Genomic DNA, 24,479 nt, shown 5'->3' on the forward strand with positions numbered 1-24,479 from the left:
GGTGCTGAATGAGGAGTCGGAGCCGTTGGGATTACGGGTTTCTTGGGTCAAAACTAAGATCCAGGCTTTCGGTGACATCTTGGATGCTGCTGTCCTGTCTGTGTCTGTTTGTGGTGAGTATGTTGAGGTCGTGGATAGATTCACTTACCTTGGCAGTGATATTCATGTCTCCGCAGGTTGTGAGCCGGAGGTCAATAGACGTCTGGGTCGGGCCTGGGGAGTCATGGATTCATTGGATCATGGGGTGTGGCGCTGCCGGTACCTGTGCGGGAGAACGAAAGTCCGAGTCTTCAGGTCCTTGGTACTTCCAGTCTTGCTCTATGGGTGCGAGACTCGGACTTTGACCAAGGATCTGAGACGGAGACTTAATTCCTTTGGTACCAGGTCTCTTCGGAGAATCCTTGGCTATCGCTGGTCGGATTTTGTGTCCAACGAGCGGTTGCTGAGAGAGACTCGGATGAGATTTGTTACCTGCATAGTCCGTGAGCGTCAGCTGCAGCTGTATGGACATGTGGCTCGTTTTCCTGACGCTGATCCTGCTCACCAGATTCTCTCAGCGAGGGAGTCTCATGAGTGGAGGAGGCCAGTGGGCCGACCACGTGCCTCATGGTTGCAGCAGGTTGACCATCATCTCAAGGGGATTGGCCTGGCATCTGCCTGGGGGATGGCCAGACGGAGGCCCCTGGAGTACCGGCGGAAAGTGGACGCAGCGATGCGCTGTTCTGGCACATGCTCCCATACCTGACCTCACCAAATCCCCCCCCCCCCCACAAAAAAAATTGCTTGAGAAATTTTTTTTTGCATTTTTACATGTTTTAAGTGATTTCCAACCCCCCCCCAAAAAATATATATTTTTTTGCATTTCTACATGTTTTAAGTGATTTCCAACCCCCCCAAAAAATTTGTTAGAGAAAAAAAATTTTGCAACTTTTTTTTCAACAAAATTTCGATTTTTTTTTTTGCAGTTTTACATGTTTTAAGTGATTTCCAACCCCCCCCCCCCCAAAAAAAAAAAATGGAGAAAAGAACTATAACTCAGCCCTGTTGACATCATATTTAATGAATAAGATACAAGGTTCACGAGTGACCCAGCAGTATTGGCGGTGGAGGTTTTGCACTCTCCCGAGTGCTCCCCCTTTAGTTGGGGATGTAATGCAGGGAAAGATGAGAGAGGTGTGGGGTGTGGCAATTTTACAAGCAACTTACAAAGCAGACACAGTGCAGACTTGACACGAGATTAATAAAAGCAACAATCACAACAATGAAGATCATATACAGGCTTATCTTATGGACAGGCGCCAACACACTCAGACAAAATAAACCCAATGAAAGGCAAAGGACTTTTGCAGCCACGGAGGGAGGGAGTTGAGGTCACGTTTTTTGGTACTTGAGTGTTTTGGGGGAAGGGATGCTCCGTGGTGTGGCACCTGACAAAAGCTGTGCAGGTCGGTCCACAGCCGCACGTGTGGTCCACAGCAGCAGGAGCTTGAGTGGAGGAGGGTGGTGTCCAAAATGGCGAGAGTTGAGCAGTAGCAGGACCAGACAAGAGGTTTGGTCGAGGTCGTGTCAGTGGGGACCAGTCGGCTGGCCGTCGAGGTGAGACGTCAGCGGAGCCAAACAGCCGGAACACCTTCGCAACAACTCCTTCAATTCCCTTTTTCACTTCTCCTTCCAACGGCCTCCCATAACAACAACCTTCCCATCTAACGCCAACCTTCCCATTCAACTCAATACCTTCGCATCCAACAAGTCCGACAGACTTCCTTTCCATCCACCCCAACTCTGAGGATTGCTCCGTACTTTATAAATCACGGAGCTTGGGGAGGAGCCATGGTGAAACCGACGTCATTGTCCGATCCGAGCATCCTGATTGGACCAGCCCTTCTTGTGGTCCGCCTTTCTGGGCGATGTTTCGGCCAGACGCTAGTTTGGCCCACCCATGCCGCGAGTGTCTGGCTTTGGGAAGGTGGATGTCGATGCGGCTTCCATAGCGAACGTCAGGATTTTGCCTCTGAAAACGAGTCATTGGATAGAAGGTGGTACACTGTAGCTAGTGAAACGAGGTCAGCAAGCGAGACAATTTCACCTCAGAAAATAAAATAAAATAAAAGGGGAATAATGGTCTAATAACCTAACGAGAGCCCATCGCAACGCACTCCCTTGTCTTCCCACTAAACACAAGGAAGGGATGTATGCATATGGTTCCGAGAACCGTAACTATATATATATATATTTTTTTTTAACTATGCCGGGTGTTGGCTTAATGTTGAGGGTGGTGGGCTTGGGATCCTCGGCTCCTGAGTTCAAATCCCACTTTGCTGTTGAATTAATACCAGGTGGGGTTGACTCTGCCTGTCATCCTCCTGAGGTTGTCCAAATGAGTGCCAGCATGCTGGTGTCCTGTGTTGGAGTGGTGACCCATCCAGGATTGTGCCCAATAGCCAAGGAGACTGCTTAAGCAGCACCAACGTTCTGCACAGAGTGTGGTCCCAATGGATGGATGGATGGGTTTTAAACTGACCCTGTACATTGACAAACCTCAGATATGATCTTCCCATCAGTGTTAAGAAGTACCCACAGATAAGGTATCTCCCTTTGGGAAGTCTGCCTGATGCGGGTAATGACGACACCATCTTTCCAATAGTAGACGGCCATTATATAAATAACCAAGCCCATCATGTTCACACAAGGTAATAGTTCAAGGTTCAAAGTCCACTCACTGATGGGAATGATTGACGGTTGGGGTAGTATGCACCCATCCACAGTCCGGGCCTTGCACCGACCCGTCCATGTGGTTGGGAGTTTGCAGTACAGGCTGAAAATCTCAACTTTTTGGGGGACTTGAGAAAGTTCTCCAACTCTTTTGTTGTGCAGAGACATACCCCTTTCTCACTGGTACTTTTCCAAGCCTTCTTGGCTTCGCTTGGAACAGTGTTTCTCAAGTTGGGGGGTGGCAATATTTTGGTGGGGCATGAGGATTCAGAATTAATGAATCAATATATGATTGCTTTCATATTTTTGCACTTTCAAATCTTCAAAAGTTTGAAGCTGCGACTGATGCCTCATAACGAAAAACTGCTTCACCGCGCCCTTATTAGCCAATCCGCCGGTAAGGCGTGCCCTTGATCAATTCAATGCTGTTACATCACTGTGACTCGCTTTTCATCAATGGGAATTCCTTGTATGTAGTATATACTGTCGTGTCTCCAATCATGGTGGGGCGTACGATTTTCCATGGAAGAATCCTTGTCATTCCATTCCATGGAATGGAATGAGCCATTCCATGGAAGAATCCTTGTCTCGCACACACAATTCACCTTAACATGTCCGAATAAACATTGTTGTTGAGCATTCTGGCGCATGCTGGGGTGGATTATGTAATTTTGAAAGTCCCGTATTACGGTGGAACTACTTAAGAGGTGAAGGGTATGAAATCAAATTAGATAGCAGTGGGGAAATACAATATCTAGAGAGGTATTGCTCGTTCCGATGGCAGCTCATATGAAAACCCAATCGTGAACAAAGCTCGTCCTTCGCTACCTTCAAGATGGAATGAAACTTTGTAAGTGCATAAAGAGGTTATGTGCAAGGAATGATCATGCTTTCTTCCACTTCATTCAAAGTACATAACACCCTGAGATATCTCAATCAAAATATAACATCTAATTTTAGGAAAGGCATCATAAAGCTCTATCAATAAATGTAATGGCACTATGGGTATCAAAACTTCTGTTGCAAGATCCATGTGTTGCGTTTTGATGTGTGTGGAAGCATACGGGTTGGAAAAGGGTTGCATGCAAAAGGGAGGGAAGGGGTGCAGTGTTGTCAGGAAATCGGGTCAGATACGCAAGGTGTCAACAAGCAAGCGCTAGACGTATACTCATCAGGGTCATGTTCACGTTTCCGTGCATTTACACAGCTCTTTCCTAGTATTGTACACTGGGGGATTCAGAAACACAGCTGGGAGTCACTCATCCACACTGTTAAATGGTTACCCTGCTCAGCAAGCACAAGGCTGATCTTTGTGAAACTCGGGATGGCAGATGCTCCCTTGTGCATTTTTTTTTTAAACGAAGTCTGAAACTCATCAATTACCATCACCTTAATTTTCAAACAGAAATGATCAATAAAAAACAAACAAACACCTATGTATACAAGTGTGCCATTATTTATACGATTGTTTATCAACCAATGAAGATTAGGGAAGTATAAAAGCAGTGACGAGGCACACAGTGGTGATGGCAGTTGTGGAACAGACGAGGTGGTAGCACCAATAAGAAAAGGCACAAAAATAGTCTCCTCGTATACAATCCCAGTGGTGTGATAAAGGAATTGCCCATTATTTGCTGCACCAAAGACTACGCCACCATGTGACACAAGGGAACTTGGGTTGGAAACGGTGGCCAATTCGTTTCGATCCTCAAATCAGAGCAATAGCCACAGCTTTTTTGTCCCACTTATCTGTGCTTAGAACATTCAACATGAAACGGGCGACGTCTGCCCGACTGACATGAAAGCCAGATAATCCAATGTCACAGTTGTCTGGCAGCGTGACAGAAAAGGCATCCAATGTTGTTCGGAATTCCTTGTCTGCACGCACACATGCACAAACACATTTTTCACAACAATTGTAATCATTTAACTTGAACAGCAAAGACTCTTTGTAAGGCATTACATTAACATTATGTTATAAATTATACAAATTCCCTAACACCCTTCACTTCACTCCATTTGAATAACAAGCCTCAAAATCATTGGACAGCGAAAGGAAGAACGTCAGTGATTATTAGCCGATCGACCACCGAAGGCACTGAGGTTATGTTTTCACCTGTCTGTCTGTCTGTCTGTCAGTCAGTCTGTGAGCAAGATATCTCAAAAAGTTGTCGACTGATTCAGACGAAATTTGGTGGAGAGATTGGGTGTGTGACGAGGACGAATTGGTTAGATTTTGGTGAAGATCCAGACACTAGAATTAAAAAAAATCTCTCAAGTGATTCTTCACCATTGAGAGATTGATCGAAAAACGATATATTAAAAGATATTTCCAAAAGTTGTGGATGAGTTATGACAAAACTAGGTGGAGGAGTTGGTTAGGTGATAAGAACAAGCAGATTTGACTTAGGTTCAGGTCCAGATCTGGTCTATCAGTGGGATACAAAATGTAAACTGTTCAGCCTGATGGAGGTATGCGCACTACCGAGTGCCCGTTCTAGTTTTCTGACTGTCCTGAGCATGAGCTGTACTCCATATTTCATCAAGGTTTCGACCCTTTATGCTGAAAACCTCTAAACAGTGGGTCCACATAAGTATATCCACAACCTCAGTTGTGTCCATGTAGTTTTTTTTTTTTAATCTGGCAATGCACCTCACTATGAATAGTGTTTACCCAGAGTTGCTAACCTGCTTTGCGCACGCACGCTTGTTAATAACATGCAACTATAAGAGGGCATTCAAAAAGTTCGCAGATCGAGATACAATAGTCAAAGACATGCAAACTTTATTTATTTATTTTTCTTTCACGTATGTGTAGCTTCAATTTTCCACACAATACCAAGGCTCATGGAAGAGCGAGGTGACAGAGGGTAAAAAGGCAATGAACTGGTAGTGGGGCAGTGCAGCAACAGGTGGACACATGAAACATGAGAATGAATGAAAAGGAAAATAGGAGACAGAGGAGGGGAGGGAGCACAGTAAATTGTGTGTAAGAGTGTTGGATTAGATAGGGTTGGATTAGGTAGGGTTGGGCTGGCAGGACAGCCTGGAGGTACACACACACACACACACACACACACACACACACACACACACACACACACACACACACACACACACACACACACACACACACACCTCTGAGCTGTCTAAAACTGGGTTCAAATATTGGCCCAGAAATAAAGTCATCCTGGTTTTTCACAGGCAGGTGTTTTACAGAATAAAAAATACGAAATGTGAAGAAAGGGCTAACCAGTCACAAATATCAACATTGTATTCCCCAATTTCGACCTCAGAGTTCAGAGAAATGGAATCAGCAGCAGAAATAGGTGAAACAAAAACTTCTACAATGGCACTTGGTTGAGCGCATACCTCTGCCAGGCTGAACAGTTTACATGTTTTGTCCCACTGAGAGGCTGGATCTGCATCCGGACCTGCATCCAAATCTAATCAATGTGTCCTTGTCACACACACCCAACCTTTCCATCAAGTTTTTTTTTGTCGAATCTGTCTATCTTTTTGAGATATCGTCCTATATATTGTTTTTGGCCCCATCTCTCAATGGTGAAGACACTTAAAAAAATGTTTTTTTATAGTGTCAGGATCCGGATAGTCACCAAAATATAATCGCTTGGTCCTTGTTAAACAGCCAACGAGTCCACGAAGTTTTGTCGAAATACGTTCACAACTTTTTGAGATATCCTGTTCACAGACATACAGACAGGCAGAGGGGTGTAAACATAACCTCCATCCACCTTCGATTGCAGAGGTAACAATATTTACCAGACATAAAACATATTGACCAATTTTATTGATTAAATGCAAACAAATAAATGGGATACCTTCCAGGGTAGAGTTGTCACTAACAATTTAGCTGATCACTGGATGTGAATCACATTAACGCGTAACAGTGCATCATGTTACCAGTCATTGGACATTTCATGTCGAGCAGTCCTTGAGGAAAATCCAAGGTCACAAAATTCTGCAGATGTTTGTCCACAGTCTTCAAAAAAAACAAAAACAAAAAAAACCTCCCAAAAAACACCACAATCCTCGATTGTCAACAGATTGAACATTGAAGGAAATAATTCACAGAATATGTCCACACCAGGGAAACACAAGAGACTCCCTTTTCCCACAGCCTGGTGTAATGCCTCGCTTCAGGCGAAGACAAAATTGGTCCACCAAAAACGGCTCTTCAGGGAATCCTGAATAACCACCGGAAATTGACGAGGAGTTCAACATGCTTGTCTCACTTAGGTCAACCCATTGGCACAGTGAGCTATTACCAAGTCCTTCCCAGTCAAGGTTCGATATCCTCCTTATTAAGATATTTCCTCTTATATACTAATCAGCTCATACCTTTTGGAAAAGCCACCATTTTGCAGAAAAATAAATAAAGACATCATGTGACCTTTTACTCACCTGGCTACAGTCACGAATTATATTTAGGTTCATGACTCACAAATTATATTTAGGTTCTTGATTGGCTGACCAATCTTGATAGGTCAGCCAATCAAGATTATCCTAACTGTAAACATGACAAGTTTAGTGAAACTCTGGGAGGAGAACAACAAGAAGGATGTGTATATAAACACAAGGCGATTCATCAATGTGTGCGCCGTCCCTGGGATGGATATTAAACTGTTGTGCCATCTACTGGCATTAGGTGGTGGATGTTTAAAAAAAAAAAATCCCATGATGTCCTTCACAAAGAGTAGACAAGCTATCGCCGGCACCTTGGCCAAATTACAAATTCCTAACCAAACCTACAGGAGCACTGCATCAGTGGCACAGCTGTGCCCCCAGCCAATGCTGCATATGATAAAAGTATGGTTAATGAGAGTTGAAAAGATTGTGGGTATGGACGGAGGATGATGAGATGGTGTTGCATCACCTGCTTGGAGTCCAAGATGGAACAGTGCGATTGAACAGTGTCAGGACGGTGGTTCCACAAACGGGAGAAAAAAACGACCAAAAAGCATGTGCTAAGCCTGGAATTGGGGAGTTTAACCAGGAGGAGGTTAGTGAAAGAACGAGTGTGGCCTGGAGGAGGTTAGTGAAAGAACGAGTGTGGCCTGGAGGAGATGAAAAAGGTCAGAGGGCTGAAGGAGCAGAGGGAGCTAGAGCAGAGAAGAGGCGGTATAAAAAGAACAAGAACACAAAGAGGTCACGGCCTGCCTGCGATGTGCAAGCAACAGACATTGTGTGTCGGCCTGAACACAGGAGATTCTAATGTTAAGGGCTTTAGATTCCACTCATTTTAGGAAACTTTTCCATAATAATAGTAATGATATACAGTTTACTTAATTATGAGGAGGGGGAGGGGAAGCTAGCCATCAGCATGGCAAATGCCAAAAAGCAGGACAGTTCACACACAGCGAATAAAGAACAAGAAGTAAAGCGAGAGAGACCTGTGCAAGAGCCGTTGACCAGACCAGGTGGTCGAACAATAGTGTAGTTTATGTCGCCACAATCGTTGGTGAGGAAGTGCTCCATCTCTTGCATGTTTAACAGAACACTTTTAATCATGGGTAGCAGAACCCAACGAATGGTCCAAGGACACTGTGGAGAAGCTTCGCCTGGAAAACAAACCGTCATCGTTAACCCCATATGTTCTGAGCACATCTTGGAGAGAATTACAGTACTTGGAAGGGAAACAAAACTTTCCCAAAGTTTAGACTTCAAGTTTCGGCCTTTCCTTCCATCAAAAGGAAACATGATCACCACCTTGTCCAAAAAATGTGAACCTTCCATAAAAATAACAACATGATCAATACCTCATCTGAGTCAAACAGGCCAGGGAAACAATACACATAATCAAGATACAGTGCTTGCAGCATAAGCTTGTATCCGCAGAACTATGCTCCTTCATATCCACAACTGCATTCAGCCATAAAAAAAAAACACAACAACATGTATTCCAAGTGCAGCAAAGAAAAAAAAGGGGGGGGGGGAGGAACAAACTTTGTGAAAATATATTTTCAAAACGTAGAAACTGCCATGCAGCAGAAGATGCAAGAATTTCCCTATACTAGTACAAGTACACAACACATTTTTACCTTTCAGCAAACATTCATGGCAATGTTTTTGAGTTCATTCATTCACATCACAGTTATACTTCTATTAAACTAGGATTAATCAACTTGGATATTCTTTGCGTCATAGATTGGATGACGCTTGCATCATCAAACCTGCTGGTTATTGCATCGACTTTGTGCAAGGTTCTTGTCGCGATGCATGCATGCAAATTCACAGGACAATGCAGAATGTACAAACCGAGTCGAACCTCATTCAGAAGCTATAGGAGACCTCACACATCTACCCGAGTCATGGTGATAATACAGCATGTTAATAAGAGGCCTCATGACATGCATGAGGAGGAATAAAAACAATCAGAGGGAACATTGTGTCACATTGACAGACATGAACAGAAGAGAAGCATTTTAGCAAGACACATTTACCATTTGTGTACCATGAGGTCATGGTAACCAGGCGAGTAACGCCCACTTTTTGCATCGTATCCACGATTGCCTTCATAGAGTCCAAGTAGCCGGTGACTGGCGATAAAAAGCTGATGGAAAACCCAAGGCAGGAAATAATAGCGTCCTGCCCTTCCAGGTGACTAACCAGTTCTTCTGATGAAAATATGTTCACTTTCACAACCTGGTTAAAAAAAGGAAATAAAAGAATATATCATCATCACAATCTGGCTTTATCGAATCTTGTTTCTCATTGCAAGCTCACCATTTGTCAAGCCGGTATAGTTTATAGATAAGCGGGATCATCAACCTTACGCTTGGACAACAGCAAAACTTTCTAAAGATGCTGTGACAATTCTGACTTCCACAGGTGAGTGCAAATATAGTTTCTGTGCAATAGACATCGCTTCCATTGTGATAACCAGGAGACAAAACTGCCGCCATGCTGGGAGACAAAACAAGGTGTTTACAATGGGAAGTATATACGAGCTGGTGTGATTTCAAAGTGAACATGCCATGGTTTTGTGCGGTCTTAGAGTGCTCAAATCGTGCCAACAGAGAAAAGGATAGATAGTTTAATTGTGTCCCAGGAATTGTAACAAATTGAGGAACTCAAACTGAGGAATTAGCAAGAAAGTGGCAGGAAAATGGCCACCACCATTTCACACACCGACCTCGTTGATGACGGCAAGAAGGAAATTTGCGTGTAGCGACCATTTCATCAGTGGGAAGTATTTTCCCATGCTGGACTCAGTATATTAACTAATATATTTTAATATTGATCTGCACTTTGCTGCAAGAGAAACGTCCATCGTCGATTTCAAAAGCAAGTTACGATGCTGGTCGCTCATTACGATATACCATAGTTTAAGCCATAAATGTAATCAGCAATAACTAGAATCTACCATGGACTCTTGTACCTTATGCAATGCTAAACATAGCAGAATCTTTTCAATCTACTTTGTTCATTCAGGTTGTAAAGGTAAAATTTTATACAAGCCTTGAGAGGTTTTAGACCATGATGCTGTTTTATAACTTGGTTGGATTATTAATGTAGATAGTGCAATGAATGAATTACCTTCAATTGAAGGTAAATTAATTGTTATTACTTTCTATCTAGCACTTATAACATATTCATCACTTTTTTTCTTTGTACATATATATATATATATATATATATATATATATATATATATATATATATATATATATATATATATATATATATATGTTTCTTTTTTATATTTTCATCTGACTTTTTACATAATCATCTAATTTCATTTCGTCGTTTTGTACCAATTCTTCATTTTATATTCTGTTCAAGATACTTTGGCAAGATATTCTGTTCAAGATACATTCAAGTAAGAAACAACAACAAAAATCATAAGAACAACAAAAACTACAGAGTTCATCAAACGCAATACCCCACGCAGTGTTACTTAAATTTTAATAAAATAATTATTTTAACCATTGTTTAAAAAAAAAAACATTCGAAAGTTTAAGTGCTATGGAAGCTGGCCAGAAGCAGTCCCGAACACCACACTTATATATACACCACCAATTGAACCTTTATTTAAATTGAAGTATATAGTACTTCGAAACTGGAGGTTCTTGGAAGTATTGTATAAGAAGGCAATATTGTGTTCTCCAGTCTTCAAGTATATATATCAATTTAAATAAAATAAGGATTGTAAAAGTCATACAAATAAATTAATTCCAGGTTTTACCATCATTTCCCACAGTGTCTATTTCATCACCTTATCCAACATGTTACATTAGTTATGTGTGCCTATCGTTTGTGTCCATTATGACGTCCTTAAAAACAGTAAGTTTCCTGTTTGGAATGATTTTCAATTTTGTTTGACTGCCAGGCAGACAGGGTAAAAATATTATCTCACTCCTCTCTGTGCATGTGTGATCGGGACAAATTCAGAGCCAATATACGGTAAAACGGCAAACTTGTCTTTCTATTCACGTTTCAATTTGTGTTCGAAAATATAACATTCAATTTAAAACAAGTTGTTCCTCGATCACAAACTGTTAAGACAGAGAGACTGATGAATGGACTGACATTAACCAATTCCTTAACCCCACTTTTCGCTTCGCGTGCATGGGGCAAAACAAGGACTTAAAGATGACGACGATAACTTACCATTGCTGTTTATAAAACTTTTAGGTTGAAAAAGCTTTCACGGTAACTTCCTGCACCCATCCGGTTATAAATATAGTTGGAGGACTCCATAGATTTGAAAGCTTTCATTTGTTGCTTCGTCACGGAGGTTGTTGTCTATCTGGATATTCAATCCTGGGACACCACTTCATGCAAGCACAATAGTATATATATATATATATATATATATATATATATATATATATATATATATATATATATATATATATATATGTATACACATATGTATACATACATATATGACACCTCACATGCTCTTCCAGCTGAAGAAGCTGCATAAAGCAACCAAGAAGGCCTACACAATACAGGTTAAGCACTTTCTTTTTTATGGGGGAAAACAAGGACTAAAAGACATCTTTAGAGGTTTCTTATTTTTGAAAAAGGGCTTACCTTGCGTGGGCCTTCTTGGTTGCTTTATGCAGCTTTTTCGGCTAGAAGAGCATGGGAGTTGTCAATTTATTGATATAATCCCAGCCACCTGGGTTTAGTTGATTAGGTGAGAGCTGATTGGCTATTCCCTCCATTCACAGGTGAGAGATGTGGGTGGGTCTTTATGATGTATATATTGACTGCTTTTGACATTTGTATGTGGTGCATGCTTGGGAGCCTCATTGCTATGCATTGCTGTCTGCACTGATGATTTGCCAATAAGCAATGAAACTGGTTCAGCAACTGAGGGGTTGTGTAGCATTGGGATTCTCATGTGTGTACTATTTGTGAATGCCTTTGCAGCTGGGGAGGAACTCTGGGAAGGGCTTGAAATGGCAACAGCGCTTACCTTGTGTAGGCATTCTTGGCTGCTTTATGCAGCTTCTTTGGCTCAAACAGCATGTGAGGTGTCAATTTATTTATATAATCCTAGCCACCTGGGTGTAGTTGATGAGGTGAGAGCTGATTGGCTATTCCTTCCATTCACAGGTGAGATGTGGGTGGGTCTTTCTTTAATAAATATATATATATATATATAAATAATATATGACAAAAATGGCTGTTCGTTTGTGGTTTACACAGATTGGCTGTTTGAAACTAGGTGCAATGTGATTAGCTCCCATCTAGATTGAACAATGTATCGTATAGGCTTATTAAAAGCTGATATTCGAAATCTGATTTTATATTTGACAATCAAGACTCATGGCCTAAATAATTATGTTGAAATCTAGAGTTCAATCGGGGAAAAATGTGTATGCCCACACACTGTCATCATCATATTTCACTGGCAATGTACCTCGCTCCTTAAAGATTTCTGCTTACGGTTTTGAACTCCATCCCCGTCCTGTACCTTCACTCAATTATCTGCTGTTGGAAAGGTAATCATTGATTTACTTGGTCGAAAAAACCGTTGCCATGGTTACGTATTCCATTTGAAACACCGTGTGCGAATAAACTATTGGTGATGGAAAATTTCGAAAATTATTTTCACCACTCTTGCTTCTTCATCCTCCTCAACCCTCTTTCAATCCATCTCATTTCACATTTTTCTTCTTCTTCTTCCTCCTCCACAATCCAATTTTGATATTTCAATATACTACATACCCCAAATATCTTCTTTTCTTTTTTTTCCATTAGTGAAACTTGCATTTTTCATCATGCATACTCTTGAATTTCAATTAATATACGTGAATATTTTAGCCAAACTGATAATAAAATTGGACTTTTATCTGAAAATTACTTTCAAGATGCTTGTGTTCATCGAAGGGTTAATGTCGTGAGTGGTTCCTGGTGTCGTAAAATAAAATAAAAACATGGTGCTGTTGGAAAGCTACTAATCAATTTACTTGTGTGGAAGGCTAATAATTGATTGACTTGGAACAAAAAAATGTGTCCATTTAATCACAAGGGTGCCTGTTGAAAAAAACAAAATCACTTTCTGGGATTGAAGAAAAAGATGCGGGAATGGGAGCTTCATGTAGTGGTTCCAACGGTAACCTTTATTATTCTACAACAGCAGGACACCAAAGGAGAACACAACCACAGCTACAGCCACAACAATTCCATATATCCATCCATTGGGACCATACTCTGTGCAGAGCGTTGGTGCTGCCTAAGCAGTCTCCTTGACTATTGGGCACAATCCTCAACGGGTCGCCACTCCAACACAGCATACCAGCATGCTGGCACTCATTTTGCCGACCTCGGAAGGATGACAGACAGAGTTAACCCCACCTGGTATTAATTCAACAGCTGAGCGGGATTTGAACTCATGACTCTAGGATCCCAAGCCCGCCACCCTAACCATTAAGCCAACACCAGGCATAACAATAATTACGTGTTATAAAAGAGCCCTTTTCATGCGTTTTACTTCATTTTGCATCCTCTTTGACACTCACAGATAGCCATGCCATATGTTTGTGAAGTACAACATGTTGTCTTTTCATTAAACCAGTCAGCAAAGTGACAGGAGGCATGCCGAGTACTACCTATTGGAGACAGCCAGATAAACACCCTCTGTGAAAGAAGCCATATGGCGCTTTACCTGAAAATTCAAACCTTGGTTTGAATTGTATCAATACAAGAAAAAAAAAGAAAAAAAAACATATTTTACTAAAATATAAAAACATAGAGGGATGAAATCACAACAAACAACCAAACGAGGTATGAATGACACCACATTACGATGCCACAATATCACAACAATCCTCCTCTGGATTACCATCATGACATTTTACTTTCGTTGTGGGATTGTGAGGGAACGTACGAAGATTTAAGGGCCTTTCTCCCTTTAGTTGAGGCAGTTCAGACCAGGTAACCTACTGCAAGCAACATGCATTGAAAATATATTCTGTTTTATGTTGGTAAATGTCATCACAATCCCCTGTGTCATGGAGATGGGCAAATGAGGCAGATTAAAATCTCTTTATACATTCCTGTGACTTGGTGTCTCTCCGTGTTTACTGTACCTTGAGGTTGCTGTGGCTAATTTTCATTTTTTGCGGGTTCCTCACTATTGCCACCACCACGTGTCCATGCTGTAAAGCCTGTTGCACCACACATTGTCCTGTTTGTCCCGTGGCCCCCAGCACCGCTAGCTTCTTGGAAACCTTGCCTGTGCAACACCAACAAAAAAAAGGTGCAAACTCATTAATTAAATAACGGTCTGTGTGCCATGACCATTGTTTAAAAACAGTTAATTGGATAACATTCTGTTCACATGACAACTGTATATATACCCATTAAATAAAAATAAACAATGTGGGGTTCACATGACCATTGTGTAAACTCGCTAAATAAACATAGCTGCCATTTTATGCTTCCAAAGCTGCATCCTTTCTTTTTGCAAGGCATGAAAGGCTCACAAAGGAATATCACATTATATATATGTACACACAAGTCTGGAGACGGCGATGGTTCACGAGCAATGTACACGGTTCGCCTTTTTTATTTTTTGACCTTCGAGGGGACGCCACGGGCAAACTGGCGGGAATCGGGAAAAACATAAATAATGAAAGTTGTACTACTCGAAGAGCACTACTTGCATACCAACTTTCATTCGAAACAGTTGAAAACCCTAGGAGCTCGATGCCCAATTTATTGATTTTTTTGACATTTTCTAAGTTCATGACCTTGTGACGTTGACCTTGACACGAAAATGAAAAATCCAGCTCTGTGGGGCTATGCAGGTGCCATTGGGCTAACCAAATACTGAAACCCCTGCCAGATTCGACAAACCCCCTCGGAGAAGATGTAATTTGAAACCGGCTACTCCCAAAAACACGTTTTTTGGGCGTGGCTCCGCCCATAATGGGTGCAGCACGCCCATTCTAAGGAAAACACAACTAGATCATGATATAAACCTCCCACCAAAATTTTTATCAAGATCGGACCAAAACCCACGGAGCTATGCTCGGGACAGACAGACAGACAGACAGAATATAGTGGTCACTTACTGACTCGTGAACATGTGTGTGTGTGTGTGTATATATATATATATATATATATATATATATATATATGGTGTGTACCTATGTTGTATGCACCTGCGGTTTCGCAATAAGGTACCTTCGGGCACGTTTGAACTGAAGAATGACATTTCAATAAAGTGCTGATGAAACATCTCATTTAACCTGTTTGTGTGTTCCAATTTGAACGTAATGAAGCCAATCACATTAAGTGGTTGCGATACAATCAATTATACATCTCAGACCCTGGAAATTAAATAAATATATATCTATAAAAATAAATAATCAAATTGCATATGACGAGTTAAAAGTGGAGTGTGACCATCTCACCTGTGGCCATCGCGCTCAGAGCGAAAAAAAATAAACAAAAAAAAAAACTTGCGCGTCTCGTTCAGTTGGCACGTTGGGCACGTTGGGCACGGTCTCACGAACAAGGCAGCCTCACTCTTCTTCTTCTCTGGCTTTATCAATTTTCCTTTCCTCTTCCTCATTCCACCCTCCCTCTCGCCTTAATAGCTTCTTCTTCTTCTTCTTCTTCCTCAGTCTTTATCAATTTTCCTCTTCCTCATTCCATCCTCGCGTCTCAACATCTTCTTCTTCTTCTTCTTCTTCTTCTTCTTCTTCTTCTTCTTCTTCTTCTTCTTCTTCTTCTTCTTCTTCTTCTTCTTCACCGAGTTCTGCATTTTAATGTAAATGTTACACAAGCTTTTCCTCTCCTTGGTCTTATAAGTAACAAGTGTTAGTCAAGTTTCCCGTTAATACATATTACTATCATTGCTTTATCATCATGTTATTGCCTTGTGGATTAATTATTACCTTCGCTCGTGCCTCGTGGAGAGGGAATTGAATTTGATTTTGGTCCGTTCGGGTGTTTGTTTGTTTGTTCGTATAGAAGGTGAGTAGATGTATTAATAACACGAGACCCCTATATACCTTGAGACCCCTTAGAACCCTTAAGACCCCCAAAGACCCTTTAAAGCCTTTAGAACCCCAGACCCTTTAATACCCCGAAGACCCATTAATACCCTCTTGATCCCATAGGTCCTGTTACACCATTTAGAAACCTTAGATCCCCGAAGACCCTGCAGATCCTGTTAGATCCTTTAGAACCCTAATACTCTATATACCCCGTTATACATTTAGATCTTTCGACCTTTGCAACTTTTCAGACCTTTGACCTTTACAACTAGACCTTTTATTGAGTACATCCTTTCAGTTATTTTGAGACAAAAAATAAGTCCTGGCGATGGTCTGCAACCTCTGGTCGCTCTTGCTCGTTTTCATTGTTATTATAACAGTGTAATTACTATAATTACCTTTCGAATAAGGCTGGCAGGATGGCCTACATCCTCGAGATGCGCACACTCACCTCTAAGCTATGGGTATTGATATGTGGAACTGCTATAATATGTGCACACTCACCTCGAAGCTCTAAGATGTGGGTATTGTGGTGGGTATTGTGGGGGTGATGATTCATGGTGGAGGGGGGGGTTGTGAGATGGTGATGGGTATTGTAGGGGTGATGATTGATGGTGGAGGGGGGTGTGGGTATTGTGGGGGTGATGATTCATGGTGGAGGGGGATGTGGGTATTGTGGTGCGTATTGTGGGGGTGATGATTCATGGTGGAAGGGGGGGATGTGGGTATTGTGGTGGGTATTGTGGGGGTGATGATTCATGGTGGAGGGGGGTTGTGAGATGCTGATGGGTATTGTAGGGGTGATGATTGATGGTGGAGGGGGGATGTGGGTATTGTGGGGGTGATGATTCATGGTGGAAGGGGGGATGTGGGTATTGTGGGGGTGATGATTCATGGTGGAGGGGGTGGGTATTGTGGTGGGTATTGTGGGGGGATGATTCATGGTGGAGGCGAGAGGGGTTGTGAGATGGTGATGGGTATTGTGGGGGTGATGATTGATGGTGGAGGGGGGGATGTGGGTATTGTGGGGTTGATGATTCATGGTGGAGGGGGATGTGGGTATTGTGGTGCGTATTGTGGGGGTGATGATTCATGGTGGAAGGGGGGATGTGGGTATTGTGGTGGGTATTGTGGGGGTGATGATTCATGGTGGAGGGGGTTGTGAGATGGTGATGGGTATTGTAGGGGTGATGATTGATGGTGGAGGGGGGATGTGGGTATTGTGGGGGTGATGATTCATGGTGGAAGGGGGGGGTTGTGGGTATTGTGGGGGTGATGATTCATGGTGGAGGGGGGGGATGTGGGTATTGTGGTGGGTATTGTGGGGGTGATGATTGTGGTGGAATGATTATGAAGGGGGTAAGGGGACCCTGAAAGTAATTTAGCATCCTAAGTCAAATCCTCTCCGAGGAGTAGATACATACATACATACATACATACACACATACATACACGCATTCATACTTTCTCTCCACAATAAATAGATGGTGGTTCATTTGATTTGTAGACATTTGTGTTGTTAATAGATAATTATTTTCAGGTACTCATGTGGAAACTGCTGAGCAATGGCAACAGGTGTTTGATTCACCACTCAAATTGTTCGTGTACATGTTGCTGGTAGCTCGGTAGAGATGGTGCAGCAGTTTAAAGTGACGGCTGATTCTTTTGCTTAATCGTGGGGATGGCATCCTCTCTCAATCATGGCGGATAACCACAAGATCTCGCCATCTCTGTTGGTTCATAACAGTTCTCTGTAACATGTTCCAAGCATAAAACCGAACATTTAGGCCCGATCTAGGCCCAACATTTTCTAGGCCCGATCTAGGCCCAACATTTTCTAGGCCCGATCCACGCTTGGGTGTTTCGTACAAACCTCGTCCATTTCCTGGCAAACTTAGGGTCTTTCGACCATTGGTGGTCTTCTTCCAGGTGTGACGTCACGGATATTCTGAAGAAGAAGAGGATTTCGAATTTAATCGCAAATTTACCGACCTTACAATTCGGAAGTCGGAAAAGATGCATCATATCTATTTTGTCGGGTATCAATGGATAAATTAGCATTGAGGTTGTCTAAGCGTTTGGGTTCCCCTTCAAGATCCTATAAGGTCTGGAGTTTAAGCCTCTTTTAACCATTGAATAAACACCAGCTGGGTTGATTCAGCCTGTCATCCTTCTGAGGTTGGCGAAATGAGTACTATCTTACTGGTAACAGTGGGCAATGCATCAACGGCACAGCTGCACCTCCAGAAAATGATGTAACCAAGCAGCCACAAGCTGCATACGAATACATTTTTCAAAAGAAAGAAAAATAAATTGGGAATCAGAAGGAGGATCCCACTGCCAAGCATATCCTTGGACCCTACCATTGTGCATTTTGGGGAGGATTTTTGCATGTTTGTAGATCTTGAAGAATTAGGATGAAAAGTAGAAGTAACAATTAGAGAATGAAATGCACATTTCAATAATATTATGAGTATACATAACAGGGGTATGCCTCTGAACATTTCATTGGTTGTAGTTTCTGGTATCTTTAATTTATCATTGGCATCTCCCGCAATGAAGCTGAGTCTTTGGGCCTCTCACTCTCTTGCCACAGGCAAGTCGGTGGTCTTTCTGTCTTCTACCATCTCCTCTCCAGCCTCGCCCCCCCCCTGCTCTCTCTGCGATTTGTCCTCACCACATTTCCGCAGGGCGCTCAAGGTCCACCAACAACCCCCTTCTGGTAAAACTACCAAAATCACGAATCACTGCTCACCTTCACTCTTTCATTCCTCTTTTTTCCCGCCTTTGGAATAAACTCCCTCACTCTATTCAATCCCATTCTTCCCTCCAGGCCTTCAAAACAGCTGTTCACCACCTCCTCTTATCATCCCCCATCCAAATCCTCAATCTTTTCTACCCCCGATAATCCACCCAAGCCCACCTTCTTCAAATTCCCTGCTTTCCTTCCTGAAAGTCCCTGTAATGTCCATCTTGTATTCCCCATGTTCCCCACCCATCCCTCTCCCTTTCACAGATCTAATGTCTCTGTTCCCCACTGTTTTGTCCTTCCCACTCCCGTCCCTCTTGTCTCATGCCCCCCCCCCTTTGCTGTGCGTTGTGTGTTAGCTCTCACACGAGCCTCGACAAGGTATACAAATTTTTTTTTAAATCTGTCTATGTTGGCCATCTTTGGATTATTTGAGAACATAATGAAGCACATCTCTAAATCGCTTGTTCCACTTGCTGAGTGGAAAGGTGAGCGGCTTGCAAAGCGATTAATATGGAATGATTGGCTTGGCAAGCGATAGCAAGCCGCTTGGTAAAGGAGCACACCCAAGGCAAATTCTTGAAAATGAGAAAATGGCCGCGAGTTGACTCGTTCCATGTTGCGCCCTGAAAAAAAACTGGGTTTTGGTTGGTTATTACTTATTTTTGCTCACCGATGGTGGGTGGAGATTATGTTCTCACCCCTGTCAGTCTGTCTGTTTGTCAGAAACGATATCTCAAAAAGTTGTGGACAGATTTGGACGAAATTTGGTGGACACATGGGGTGTGTACCAAGGAAGAAATGATAAGATTTTGGTGAAGATCGGGATACTATAATTATTTTTTAAGTTTGCAGCGGTCCTTCTAAACTAGAACTGCAAGTGTCCTCGCCAAAAGTGATTCTTCACCATTGAGAGATGGGGCCAAAAACTATATGTAGCATGATATCTCAAAAAGTTGTGGACTAGTTATAAAACTAGTTGTATGAGTTGGGCCGGTGAAAAGAACAAGCCGATTCGATTTTTGTTAATGCCCGGATCCAGATCAGGCCTATCAGTGGAATACAAAATGTAAAATGTTCACCCTGGCGGAGGTATGTGCTCCACCGAGTGCTGCTATAGCTGTTATCTTGTTCTTCTCTTTGCCTCAACATGGGTGTGTTCCATTAGCAAACAGCTTGCTATCGCTTGCCAAGTCAGCTGCTCTGCATTGACTGCTTTGTAAGCTGCTCGCCAAGCTGTTTGGCAAGCAAATAAGATTAAGCATGATCTTGGGTACGTTCCGTTAGCAAGTCATTTGCTATCACTTTCTAAGCTAGCCAGAGAGCGGATCAGGCAATTAAGAGAGATGCTTCATTACGTCAGCAAAAATGGCTACTGTAGTCAGATTCAAAATTATACCACAACCAATGAAATGTTCAGACACATACCCCTGTTATGTATACTCAATATTATTGAAACGTGCATTTCACACTTTACTTTTTACTTCTACTTTTCATCCTAATTCTTCAATATCTACAAATAGGCAACCCCTCCCCAAAATGCACAGTTGTAAAGTCCATAGATAAACTTGGCAGGGGGCTTCTCCTTCTGATTCCACATTTATTTATCTTTATTTCCCTCTTCTTCATAGTGTGTAGCCACTGCTAACACAATGCATTTGTTTGGGGAAGTTGTCACAAGAGAATCGAATAAACCTGAAAACGAAGACCCAGACAAAAGTTTTGGACTTGTCATCGTTTTCTGTGTTAGCAGCAGATAGGTGATGAGAACAAGCGCCATTTGTGGGGCGGTACAAAGGATCATTTGCTGGAGTACCACAATTGCATTGAATACGTTGGAGGCCGCTATTTTGTTAAACAGTACAGAGCACTCCGTTCCGTCGGAGTGCTTGCTTGTGCGCTTTGAATCTAGCAAGCCACTTGGCAAGTGGTAGCAAGTTGCTTGCTAACGGACCCTACCCCAGGTAATGCAGTGTTTTTCTCAAGAATGTTACAAACCTCTGTTTTTTTTTTGCATTATGCTTTCCCTTGAGCCTTTGCTCATTATACAGGTATGGACACTTGGTAAATTGTTATGCTGTTGCGAGAAATACTTCTCTGCAACGATTTAATATACTGCGGTTGTTGTTTATGTATGCTTTATTGCTTCATATTTTCCTACTGCTTGTTTAATTTAATATCCTTCAATATCCTACTCTAGAATAAAAAGATATTCCTGACAAAATTGCTGTGACATTTACGTTCATTAGCCCGTCGGCATGGTACAGGTCACCAAGCACCTGTACGATAACAATTATATTGATTAGGCAAGTACACTGTCATATGCAATAATCTACTATAATAAAGAGAGGTTGTGTGGCTGTGGCTGTTTCCTACATTCATTCGTCATTTGGTCACGGCACTGACCAATTTGGTATGACCACTTTTTCCAGCATTGTTCTTCGTATCTATTGTTATTTTGTCTATCCGTGTGAGCAAGGAACGATCCATCTAGGATTCACGGTGGTGTAGTGTCTTGATCACACAATTTCCTCACCCCATGACTCATCAGATTCTTATTGATTGTTCATCAGTAGCTATTACAGTAGTGGTAGCTGTTCATCAGTAGTGGTAGCTGCTATTACAAATTATCTTTCTTTATGATATTGAGTATGAGATGTTGTGATCTATGCCTGGTATTTGCTTAATGGTTAGGGGGTGGGTTTGGGATGCTTGCATCCTGAGTTCAAATCATGCTTGGCTGTTGAATTCGTACCAGGTGGGGTTGACTCAGCCTGTCATCCTTCCGAGGTCAGCAAAACGAGTACCAGCTTGCTAGGACGATTGAGCCATTCAAGTATCCTGTGTTGGAGTGGTGACCTGTCCAGGATTGTGTCCAAGAGCCCAGGAGACTGCTTTGGCAGCACCGATGTGCTCAAACACATTGCCCACTGAAGGTGAGCTGAGAAGGGTACTCCCGTCCAAAGGGTGGGTATGACCACTAGTATAATAATAATAAAAATAGGACTGCATGTCCTGAAGCTCACCTGGATCAGGAACAACAGTCACTCAAACTCCCTGCAAACCCAATAAGACCCTGATTTTTTTTTTTTAATGCCACGAACAAACTTTGGTACATCACGGGTGATGAAGGCTGTGATCAAGTTTCATCGAAATTGTGCGTGTAGTTTTGGAGAAGAGAACAAATATCTATTTTGTAGGGGGGTCAGAAACCCTCCTGTAAACCCCCATAGTGAGCGCAGATTTTGATGTGGTCAATATACCTTCATTAAGCATCAGATATGAAGTTTGTGGCCAAGTTTCATTAAAATCGTGTGTTTCCTTCCTTCCTTCTTTCCTGGGCCGTCTTAAGGCATGGGTACGATGGGCAGTTTCCCAGGGGCCCCACGATTCTCTGGGCCCCGTGCTGCCATATTGTTCATGAGAGATCTCTTGGCAGTGGATAATTACTCGACCTCTCGCTGGAAAGGCCTGGGATTCAAATCCCTTTTAAAATTATATTTGCAATATAAATAATTTGTGCATAACTATCTGATATGTTATTTCTTATAATGTTGTTAATCTGCAATAATATTGTATTGTTATAATGTTGTTAATCAGACTTGCAGCTGTGGATTTTAATTGCCTAATTGGTGTGAGGTTGTGTGTTGGTGTTTGCATGGAAAATGACATACTGAAGACCATTGACTTCAAGCCAATTATAAATCAATTCTCTGCAAATAAATTTTGCAAACATTTGTGTTGATCACTAATAAATAATTAATACTGTACCATCTCTGTCTGTATGGTGTACCAATTAATTATCATTTATATGTTGAAATGTTTGTGATTTTCAAGGCTTATGTTATAGTGTTCAAAAGATTGCGTTGATTAATCCTCACTTTACAGCATGTTTTTTTTATGTTTAAACACTGATTCTGTTGAAAGTACCAATAAATCTATAGGCTTAATTTTATTGACCGTTTACATTTTTATTCCCGTGGGTGGGTGGGTGGGTAGGGGCCCCAGTGCATTGCTGAGCCCAGGGCCTACAATGCTGTTAAGACGGCTCTGCTTCTTTCCATATAAGTGCTGCTTCATCAGGATGAAGATGACCGCACTGCCTTTGTGTGAAGGTATGGAACAGCGCCGACACAACTAAATTGTGCAAATATATACAAGTGTGAGTAAAAATAAAGGCCAGATGTAATCTTATCCCACTCGCCCCCCACAACGTGGTTTTCAAGGCGTCGGGGGAGGAAGAAGTGGCAGGGTACTTCTCCAGGTGGGTCCAGTCCCTGCATGTGCAGGGAAAGAAGGATGAGGCATAAAAAATGGTTTGGTTCAAGCGATAATGACTGAAGTGTTTACAGACTGACTGACTGACTGAGTTAATAATATTGTTATGGTTTTGGGGGTAGATGGAGGAATTTAATCGGGAATTTAGCATTGAATGGAGTCGTTTGGTCCATGGATGTGTAGGAGGCATCTCAATGTAATTAAGTAGGGAAACTGTGAGCTTAAGTGCTTCGTGTCACCACATGGGGGGGGGGGGGTGGTGTCATGTTAATTACCTCGGGTTTAAAAATAAGCTTCCCCAGTATGTAATTGCCCCCCTGTGACTTATCCCTATGTCTTTATAACCAAAAGCACGATAAGAAACAAGCAAACGTGCCGAGCAGGCAGAAGCCCCGCCTCCAAGGGTGACGGCAGGCGAAGTCATGCCCCCAGAGGCTGATGATTGATGGATGTTATGTCAGAAACTCGCCAGGCAGGCAGAAGCCAGGAGGTCGAAGATTGATACGCGTGATCGAAGAAGAAGGGTTGGTCGCACATTTTGAGAGACGAGAGAGCGCACATGAGAGGAGGTGGGAGTTCAGGGTGAGTGCACTCATGAAGCAAGATGCTGGCCTTTGGCTCTTGGGTGAGTCGTGAGAAATGGACCCTGAGCCTCATGTATATCATACAGGGTTCATACACTTACATTAAAAGAAAATTCCAGGAGTTTTCCAGGAGTTTTCCAGGAGTTTTTGGCACAATTTTTAATAAAGTCAAAGTCATATTTTGATCAGTGTCAAAGATTCAGTAATTTTCATCATGAAACAGTTCATCCAGACAGTCAGCCTATACATCAAGAAATTGTTCATCCAAACATTAACATCAATAAATTGTTCATCCATTTGTTTATTCTTCGTATTTTGATTAAGACTTTTGTAGAAGAGAAGAACAGAACCATCTTCATCAGAATTTTTTTTCGTTAGATGATGCTTGAAGTACGGTGCAACACCGTAATTGCAACATGTCTGCACATTTTCGCTCACCACAGGAGAAATGTTTCGCAATTTCTGAATCTGGAAACATCTGCGCGAATAAGGACGAGACATCTGTACATGAATTAAAAGAGTTGTGGGAGTTCACAACTTTAAGAGTCCACAATACTTCCGATGTAAGGCAATCGTTACGGCTGACGAATGAGGTTCGTGGCGCAGTTGGGGGCTTCAGTTGCGTTGGAGTTGGAGCAGCTGTGCTCCCCTGCCCTTCATTTGCCTTCG

At 42.2% G+C, this 24,479-nt stretch overlaps 1 protein-coding gene and 1 long non-coding RNA gene across 4 annotated transcripts; one reads left to right on the plus strand and one right to left on the minus strand.

The window, feature by feature from the left end:
* Window positions 1-1,040: 1,040 nt before the first annotated feature.
* On the minus strand, window positions 1,041-15,850 carry LOC147018430 (flavin reductase (NADPH)-like). 2 transcript variants are annotated; one of them, XM_085898065.1, is made up of 6 exons: window positions 15,612-15,850; window positions 14,711-14,796; window positions 14,283-14,428; window positions 9,177-9,378; window positions 8,127-8,294; window positions 1,041-4,590 (listed from the first exon to the last, which is right to left on the minus strand). In XM_085898065.1, the coding sequence occupies exons 1-6, from the start codon at window positions 15,770-15,772 to the stop codon at window positions 4,421-4,423; spliced, it is 933 nt and encodes a 310-aa protein (XP_085754191.1). In that variant the 5' UTR covers window positions 15,773-15,850; the 3' UTR covers window positions 1,041-4,420. The 2 variants fall into 2 exon arrangements, with proteins under 2 accessions (XP_085754191.1, XP_085754192.1); XM_085898066.1 differs by lacking the exon at window positions 14,711-14,796 and having other exon boundaries at window positions 15,612-15,755.
* LOC147018431 (uncharacterized) lies at window positions 9,391-22,879 on the plus strand. Of its 2 annotated transcripts, none has more exons than XR_015062384.1 (3): window positions 9,391-9,564; window positions 21,707-21,884; window positions 22,301-22,879. It is a non-coding gene; the product is annotated as an uncharacterized LOC147018431 (long non-coding RNA). The 2 variants fall into 2 exon arrangements; XR_015062383.1 differs by lacking the exon at window positions 9,391-9,564 and adding an exon at window positions 15,983-16,176.
* The last annotated feature ends 1,600 nt before the right edge of the window (window positions 22,880-24,479 follow it).

Source organism: Eptatretus burgeri, chromosome 10 (assembly GCF_056783735.1).
Source record: "Eptatretus burgeri isolate ZD-2024b chromosome 10, Ebu_testis_v1, whole genome shotgun sequence".
In the NCBI taxonomy this organism is placed as follows: domain Eukaryota; kingdom Metazoa; phylum Chordata; class Myxini; order Myxiniformes; family Myxinidae; genus Eptatretus; species Eptatretus burgeri.

Coding starts and splice junctions, on each gene's coding strand:
- LOC147018430 (XM_085898065.1), bottom strand. CDS start 15,772: ATGAGGAAGAGGAAAGGAAAATTGATAAAGCCAGAGAAGAAGAAGAGT. Junction 14,797..15,611: donor TCTGAGCGCGATGGCCACAG/GTGAGATGGTCA, acceptor GATTCCCGCCAG/TTTGCCCGTGGCGTCCCCTC. Junction 4,591..8,126: donor GGTCAACGGCTCTTGCACAG/GTCTCTCTCGCT, acceptor GTGTGCGTGCAG/ACAAGGAATTCCGAACAACA.